General features: G+C 49.5%; 1 protein-coding gene across 1 annotated transcript in view; it reads left to right on the plus strand.

The window, feature by feature from the left end:
* Window positions 1-8,509, plus strand: part of YARS1 (tyrosyl-tRNA synthetase 1) — a 37,920-nt gene extending 29,411 nt beyond the window's left edge. Inside the window, 5 exon segments of the mRNA XM_047727809.1 lie at window positions 3,419-3,554; window positions 4,641-4,738; window positions 5,586-5,779; window positions 6,275-6,416; window positions 7,655-8,509. Of these exon segments, the coding sequence (XP_047583765.1) occupies window positions 3,419-3,554; window positions 4,641-4,738; window positions 5,586-5,779; window positions 6,275-6,416; window positions 7,655-7,765 (681 nt within the window). The 3' untranslated portion in view covers window positions 7,766-8,509.
* The last annotated feature ends 220 nt before the right edge of the window (window positions 8,510-8,729 follow it).

Below are 8,729 nucleotides of genomic sequence, written 5' to 3' on the forward strand. Positions count from 1 at the left end.
ATAGTATTCTTGGCTGCATATTTTTCTCATTCAATGCTCTAAATATATCATGCCAGTCCTTTCTGGCCTGCCAGGTCTCTGTGGATAGGTCTGCTGCCAGTCTAATATTTCTACCATTGTATGTTACAGACCTCTTATCCCGAGCTGCTTTCAGGATTTTCTCTTTGTCACTAAGACTTGTAACTTTTACTATTAGATGATGGGGTGTGGACCTATTTTTACTGATTTTGAGGGGGGGTACCCTGTGCCTCCTGGATTTTGATGCTTGTTCCCTTCGCCAAATTAGGGAAATTCTCTACTATAATTTGCTCCAATACACCTTCTGCCTCTCTTTTTCTTCTTTCTTCTGGAATCCCAATTATTCTAATATTGTTTCATCTTATGGTATCACTTATCTCTCAAATTCTTCCCTTGTGGTCCAGTAGTTGTTTGTCTCTCTTTTGCTCAGTTTCTTTATTCTCCATCATTTGGTCTTCTATATCACTAATTCTTTCTTCTGTGTCATTTATCGTAGCAGTAAGAGCCTCCTTTTTTTTTTTTAAGATTTTATTTTATTTATTTGACAGACAGAGATCACAGGTAGACAGAGAGCCAGGCAGAGAGAGGAAGGGAAGCAGGCTCCCTGCTGAGCAGAGAGCCCAATGCAGGGCTCAATCCCAGGACCCTGGAATCATGACCTGAGCCGAAGGCAGAGGCTTTAACCCACTGACCACCCAGACGCCCCGAACCTCCATTTTTTATTTCCCCTCATTAATAGCTTTTTTTATTTCAACTTGGTTAGATTTTAGTTCTTTTATTTCTCCCGAAAGGGATTTTATTTCTCCAGAAAAGGATTCTCTAATATCTTCCATGCTTTTTTTGAGCCCAGCTAGCACCTTGAGAATCGTTCTGAACTCTAGTTCTGACATATTACCAATGTCCGTATTGATTAGGTTCCCAGCCATTGGTACTGCCTCTTGTTCTTTTTTGTGTGCTGTTTTTCTGCCTTGTCATTTTATCCAGATAAGAATAGATGAATGAGAGAACAAAATACTAAAAGGGTAGCAATGACCCCAGAAAAATATATACTAACCAAATCAGAAGAGACCCGAAACTGGGGGAAAAGGGGAAACCAAAAAAAAAAAAAAAAAAATATATATATATATATATATATCTATATATATATATATATATGTTAGACTGGTGAATAGAGCAGAGCCCCACACTTGATTTTGGGTGTATTTTAATCTGTTTGAAGAAACTACCTCCCAAAATTTTATAGAAAGATAAACTTATATATACAAAAATAAGGGTAAACATGATGAAGGGATGGAATATGACTCTAAAGATGAAAATTTAAAGATTCTAAAGAAAGAATTGATAAGTTGTTTGAAAAAAGAGGAAAGAATGTGATCAGGGTGGAGACTAGGACAAAGCTGTGTGCTAGATTTAGGGTACATTTTGACCTATTAAAAGAAATTGTATCCCAGAATTTTAAAGGAAAAAAAAACTTGTGTGTATACAAATACAAGGTTAAATTCAATGAAAGGATAAAATGTGACTATAATGATGAAAATTAGAAAAGATTTTTTAAAAGATATCGAGAGGATAAAATAGTTCAGAAATGTTAAAATAGGAAAGAGGAAAAATTTTTAAAAATAGAATAAGAAAAAATTAAATTAAAAAAATATAACTTTGAAAGACTAAAGGATCATGGGGAAGAAAGCCATGAATTCTGTGTGTTGCTTTCCCTTAGCTCTGGCATCCTGCAGTTCTCATTGATCAGTAAACTTGGTCTTGGCTGGATGTTCTTGCTGATCTTCTGGGGGAGGGGCCTGTTGCTATGATTCTCAAATGTCTTTACCTGAAGTGGAATTGCACCACATTTGCCAGGGGCAAGGCTAAGTAATCTTCGCAGTTTGGGGCTCCCTGAACACTTTCCATACAGCTTTGGAGGACAGGAGTGAAGATGGCAGCCTCCCAGTCTCTGGCCCATAGGAGCCGAGAGCTCAGGGCCCCACTTCTCAGTGCAACCTCAGAGAAAAGCAGTCGATCCCTCCCGTCTCCCTGGTCTCTGGCCGCACTCTGAGCTCACCTGGCCTGTGACCGAGCATTTCTGTCTCTGGTGCACAGCCCCGTTTGCAGTCTCCAAATCCAGCAGATCCTGTCGTGCATTCCCCCGCCACTCCTCCTGGAGGAGGAAAGAGGAGGTCCCTCCGGATCTGCCACTTGTGAGGTCCCTGCTTGAAGAGCAGTGGCCTGACTATGCCTCAATCATGGTTTAAGGTGACCCTGAGCTGAGAGCTCACTCCTCAGCTCCATCTCTGCAGCCGGCTTCCCTGCTCTGATACCTGGGAGCTCTGCCACCACTCAGACACCCCTGGTCTTTTTGTGTCCCCATGGGTCCTGAGACCACACTGTCCCCTTGAGGGCTCCACACCTGGCTTAGCCTCTGGAGTGACATCCCTCTGCGGAGCAGACTTCTAAATGTTCTGATTTTGTGCCCCACTGCTCTTTCACTTGCCAGGAGCCGGCCCCTCCCCCCGTGGTCTGTCTTCCCTTATGTTGCCTTGGATTCACTTCTCCGCCCGTCCTGCCTTCTGGAAAGATGTTGATTTTCTAGATTTGCTAGATTTCCTAGAATTGCTGCTCCTCTTCTCCTCCATCTCCTGTTGAGTTTATAGGTGTTCAGAATGGTTTGATAACTATCTAGCTGAACTTCTGGGACCTGATGATATCTCAGTCTCCTACTCCTCCGCCATCTTGCTCCTCCCCAAATAAAGAAAAAAAAAATTTTTTTTTTTTAAAGATTTTATTTATTTATTTGACAGAGAGAGATCACAAGTAGATGGAGAGGCAGGCAGAGAGAGAGGGGCGGGGGGAAGCAGGATCTCCGCCGAGCAGAGAACCCGATGCGGGACTCGATCCCAGGACCCTGAGATCATGACCTGAGCCGAAGGCAGCGGCTTAACCCACTGAGCCACTCAGGCGCCCCAAAAAAAAAAAAATTTTTTTTAAGATTTATTTATTTTTTTATTTGACAGGGAGAAAGAGACAGCAAGAGATGGAACACAAGCAGGGGGAGTGGGAGAGGGAGAAGCAGGCTTCCCGCCGAGCAGGGAGCCCAATGCGGGGCTCCATCCCAGGACCCTGGGATCATCACCTGAGCCAAAGGCAGCTGCTTAACAACTGAGCCACCCAGGCGCCCTCAAATAAATAAACCTTAATAAGATACAATCCCTCAAGTTAGGATGGAATTCAGAGTCAAAAGACCTAAATCTCGGACAAGAAAATCTTCCTGAACCTGTGTCCTCCTCTTGGCTTTGTCAGCTTAATGGGGCTGCTCTGAGGGTCAGCGGCCTGCATCCTACACCACACATTGTCGTTAGTCAGCCCCCTCAGGTGGCTCCCCTCACCGGCCCTTTGCACACTTCCACAGGTTGTACATCCTGGAGACCTGAAGAATTCTGTGGAGGTCGCCCTGAACAAGTTGCTGGATCCTATCCGGGAAAAGTTTAACACCCCTGCCCTGAAGAAACTGACCAGCGCTGCCTACCCAGAGCCCTCCAAGCAAAGTAAGGCCAGCCCGGGAGGTCAGGAGCCAAGGGCTGCATGACGTCATCACAACAGAGCACCTGTCGGTGGGCTTCCAAAAAGGGTCTGTCTTAAATCGAGAGCCCGAGAAGCCAGGGGGTCAGAAGTGCAGGAATATCCTAGCCCATTGACCTCTGGAATGGAACTTGAGTCATCGGGATTTAGGTTTGGGCGATACTGTGATTACATCCTGTTGTCCCAGTCTACTGGTGTGAGACGTGTACTGTGATCCTTCGCTCAATCCTTCAGTTAAGGGAGCAGTTGGGTTAGACCATGAGGGAACAGAGCTGCTCAGAGCCTGCACAGCTCCTTAGGGAAGCTCATCTTCAGCTTTGCCCAATTCCTTTCCGTATGCTTCTGACTGGCTCTTAGCTGGCTATCCACTTAACCCGTGACACTGAGATATCAACATGAATGGTTTTATGTGACTCTCCCAACTCAATAAATGTATGTGGAGAGCACAAATGGAAACACCTAAAGGTAGCCAAGCTACTACTGCCCCCCACCTCGTTTCCTCCCCGACAGATACCTGAGGGAAACAATAGATGAAAATCTGGCATGTCACTTCTCAAAGGTTGCTGATCCTGGGTTTTGTTTTCTTTGTTTTTTTTTTTTAAGATTTTGTTTGTTTGTTTGACAGAGAGATCACAAGTTAGGCAGAGCAGCAGGTGGCGGGGGCAGGGCGGGGGGGAAGCAGGCTCCCTGCTGAGCAGAGAGGCAGATGTGGGGCTCCATCCCAGGACTCTGAGATCATGACCTGAGCTGAAGGCAGAGGCTTAACCCACTGAGCCACCCAGGTGCCCTGCTGATCCTGTTTTAAGGAAGATATAACTAGGGGGCCCCTGGCTGGCTCATTTGGTAGAGCCTACGACTCTTGAGCTCGGGGTCATGAGTTTGAGTCCCATATTAGGCGTAGAGATGACTTCAAAAAGAGAAAAGATATAACTAAAGGGGTAGATTCTGGAGTTCTACATGAAACCCTGCTAGTGTTCCCAGTGGGTGTGTCAGCGGTTGACCTGTCATGGCGAAGGAGGGTTCTGACCCTTTGGGGCTCTTCTCATTCCCAGAGCCAGTTGCCAAAGGCCCTGCCAAGAATTCAGAACCAGAGGAGGTCATCCCGTCCCGGCTGGATATCCGCGTGGGGAAAGTCATTAGTGTGGAGAAGGTACTCATTTTTCACCACATCCCAGAGAGGCAGATGGGGTCACATTTGTCTGTTGTTTCCATCTAAGGGAAACCTGGCCTGGGATGAGAAGTTACTTCCCTGAGGTCACATTGCAAGTCAGAACGCAGGTGCCTAATTGCAGGTGTCGGGCTTTTCCCTTTGCTGCCTCTGGACCTTGTGCAACCAGACACAGCCAGGAACTCAGGGTGGGGGGAGGATATTAGTCAGAGGGAGCTTGCTTATCCATTAAATCCGGTCCCATAGACTCCTCTGGTCTGTACCACCTTGTCTGGACGTAGCTGCAGGCCTTATCTCCGATCAGCACTTGGTCCTGCTGTCCCATCCCACACACCCCTGAAAATGGGGAAGGGAGAGGGACTTCCTTTTTCCCCAGAGGAAAAGGTTATGCAACCAGGGACCTGGGACCATTGTGGACTTTTTTTCTCTACCAGCATTCTTTTTCACAGCATAGACCCAGCTACGGAAACAACTTTGAGGTAGCTGTGGGTACTCTTTGAGATGGCAAGGCCAGCGCTGTCCTCCATCCTCCTCCAGGCTGGGGCAGTGTGTGGCTGTAATGGTCGCCACCCAGAAGGTTCGGGCCACTTAACCTCTGGGGGAGACTGCTCGCCCCTCCTTTTACTCGAAGCCTGCCTCTTGGCAGACAGTAAAATGAACCCTCCTGACCCATTCTCCGGTCTGCTATCTGGGACCTGGAGAGAGTTTGCTCCAGGGGCCCCTAAGGAGCCTATGCCGGGGAGTGGTGCCCACCACGGCATTCAGGGCTCGCTGGCACCGCCCATAACCCAGTGCGTTATGGTCCCATCCGGCCTGACCTCTCGCGCAGCACCCGGATGCAGACAGCCTGTATGTGGAGAAGATCGATGTGGGGGAAGCCGAGCCTCGGACTGTGGTGAGCGGCCTGGTGCAGTTCGTGCCCGAGGAGGAGCTGCGGGACCGGCTGGTGGTGGTGCTGTGCAACCTGAAGCCCCAGAAGATGAGAGGCATCGAGTCCCAAGGCATGCTTCTGTGCGCCTCCACGTGAGTGAGAACAGGGGGTGGAGAGGGGGAGGGAATGGGCCCACGCAACGCCCTTCCCCACGCCAGGTGGAAGCCCTGAGGACCCAGTCCAAAAGATGAAGGAATGAGTTCCTGGACACGTAACTGCGAATAATGCGCTTTACCTAAAGTCAGTTTTATTAAGACAGAAATCCGAAGGCTTGGAGCAGTAGGCATGTGCCGGAGTCTCTCTCCCAGTTAAGTCGGAGCCAGGAGTCCTACCTGATTCTGACTGGCCGATCGGGCCTTGCTTCTGTTATGTCCTACTTCCTCCCGCCGAAAACCCAGATTTGGGTGTCTCTCCAGACAGAGCATTTCGGGGTAGCCCAGGTCAGCCTATCCCAGTAGCATCCCGGTAGCCCATCCCAGTAGCTCTGCCCTGAGGGCCCCTACGTAGAGGCCCTAAGGCCTTGGCTTCCACAGCAGCTACAGGCAGGCCACAGCCTCACTCCTCCCTCATCCTGTGTGTCTTCTCAGAGAGGGGTTGACCCGCCAGGTGGAGCCTCTGGACCCTCCTGCAGGCTCTGCTCCCGGTGAACGAGTGTTCGTGAAGGGCTATGAGAAGGGCCAGCCAGATGAAGAGCTCAAGCCCAAGAAGAAAGTCTTCGAGAAGTTGCAGGTCAGTAGCTGGCCATGCCAGCTCTCTTGCCTGGGCCGCCTGGACTGGGTCCCCAGACTCCCCAGAGTCCACCTCGGCCCCTCCCCCGCCCTTCCTGCCTCTGTGCCTCTCCCTTCCTCCGTCCAGACCTTTTGGGGAGGGGAGGGGGCAGGTGCCTGCAGAGCATGGGAACCCTCACAGGGACTGAGCACCAACAGACTCCTTGAAGCACTGTGTGGGGGACTCAGACATTTCCTCTTCTGATCTTCAGTTCGGAGCACAGGGTTATCCCTGTTTTATCTGGCGGGTTACCTGCCAAGGCCACACAGGGTCCCCAGAAGCCATGGAGCTAGGATTCCCCCCCACCACCCCACCCTGGTCTTGGAGCACTCATTCTCTCTCTGACCTCTGGGGCATGGAGTCTAACACAGCATGTCGCCGCAACCCCTGAATGCATTCCTTCCTTCAGCAAGTCCTGAGCCCCTGATACGTATGTCAGCCCCTGTTCTAGGAGCTCTGGGCTACATCATAAACCAAGCAGCCACTGTTTTCCTCTCCTCGTGGAGCTAACACGACACGTGTGACCTTCCCTAGTAATCCCGCCTTTCCTGGCTCAGCCAGGGTATGTCTGGGGGGCATTTAGAGTGCTTTCTACCTGTTGCTTGGCCCCGCGTGGCAGGCACGTTTTTACCCACTCCCTCCTCTCCGGCTTTCCCAGGCTGCTTTTTTGGATCACTTACTTTTCCAGGCTATAAAATAGGTTTCCAATGTAGAACCATCCAAAGTGTAGGGAACATGAAGGAGACAAAATATCCATAGTCCTGACACCTAGTTCCTGGGAAATAGCATTAGTGATTATTTCTTTGTGGACCGCTTCAGTGCAGAGAGGTAATAATATATTTACAGTTTGAGTCCCACCATATGTTTATTTTTCTCTTTAACTGGATGCCAGAAAAACTTCCCTGTCTTCTTAAATACTGAGCGGTGATCTGATTGTGCAGTAGTGAATCGTAATTGTCATAATGTGACAAAATTACTTAACCTTGTTAGACATGAAGTTGTTCTCAGGTTTTCACTATTGGAACGCTGCTGTCTTGGTACATAGTTCTTTGCACTTACTCGTGACCGTTTTCCTGAACTAAATGCCTCAGGTGGGCAGGCTTGCTGGTAGTGGAGAGAGAGGCACAGGAGACCCTGGGGAAGGGCTGTCGACGCCTCCCCTCACCACCCCATTCATGGCTTCTGTTTACTCTCTGCAGGCCGACTTTAAAACCTCTGAGGACTGCATCGCACAGTGGAAGCAAACCAACTTCATGACCAAGCTGGGGTGTGTCTCCTGTAAATCGCTGAAAGGGGGGAACATCAGCTAGCTACCCCAGCATCCTGCTCCCTTCTCCCATCTCCCAAGTCATCTGCTGTCTCAGTTTGCTCTGTCCTTTACCCATTTACCCATCTCCCAGGACACCAAAGCAGGAAGTTGGGGACGTTATCAGGGGTGGAAGTCAGTAAGCCGGAGCTCAGCCTTCCCAGAATCCAGAACCATCCTGTTCCGACTGTCGACTGTCGCTGAGCTCCAGGGTGGTAATGTGGGCGGGGCGACCACAGGGAGTCTCCGCTCTACCTTCTTCCCCTGGCAGCTGACTGGAGAAATCTGGTTTCAATAGAACTCATACAAAAGGGTTATGCCACAGTCCTTCTAATTGGAAAAATATTGGTTCCTGTGTTTTCCTAGAGTTCTCCCAGCAGCTGTGCCTCTGTCTGGGATCTGGTGCCTGAACTGGGCTAATTACAGCCTTTCCCCAACAGGAAATTGTGGGATTCAAAAAGGAAAGGGAGGGGAAAACAGAGAACCTAGCGGTCTACCAAGCAGTGGGCAGCCTTCCCCAGTGCCTGGCAACTCTGAGGCCCGGCCTGCGGGGCTCTGCTGCCATTTCTTTCCCTTGATCCTGCTGGGTTGAGACATTCCCTAAACCAGCTGTGTGTTAACTAACATCAGAAGTAAGGCAGACGGCACAGCCTGAATCTTTCTTCAGAGCGAGGGATACTTCTTCATAAGGCATCAGGATCAGAATCACTGTCATTGTCATGAATTCAAATAAACAGTCCGAACAAGAGTGTCTGGACGGGGCTGTCTGCAAGCGGGGCCGTAGGAACACAAGTTTGGAGCAGCTGCTGGACCACTCCCCCAGGCTAGTCTTGTATCCTGGACTTTTGACCCTGTAATAGGGGATGGGGCTGGCAGGGGGCAGGGGGGCTGTGTGTGAAGTGGGTGGATCATAGAAACTTTGACTTTTTCTTTGGCGATATTAGCAGAAGAGGCCAGGGTGTCTGGGT

The sequence above is a fragment of the Lutra lutra genome, chromosome 4 (genome assembly GCF_902655055.1).
Source record: "Lutra lutra chromosome 4, mLutLut1.2, whole genome shotgun sequence".
NCBI lineage: Eukaryota > Metazoa > Chordata > Mammalia > Carnivora > Mustelidae > Lutra > Lutra lutra.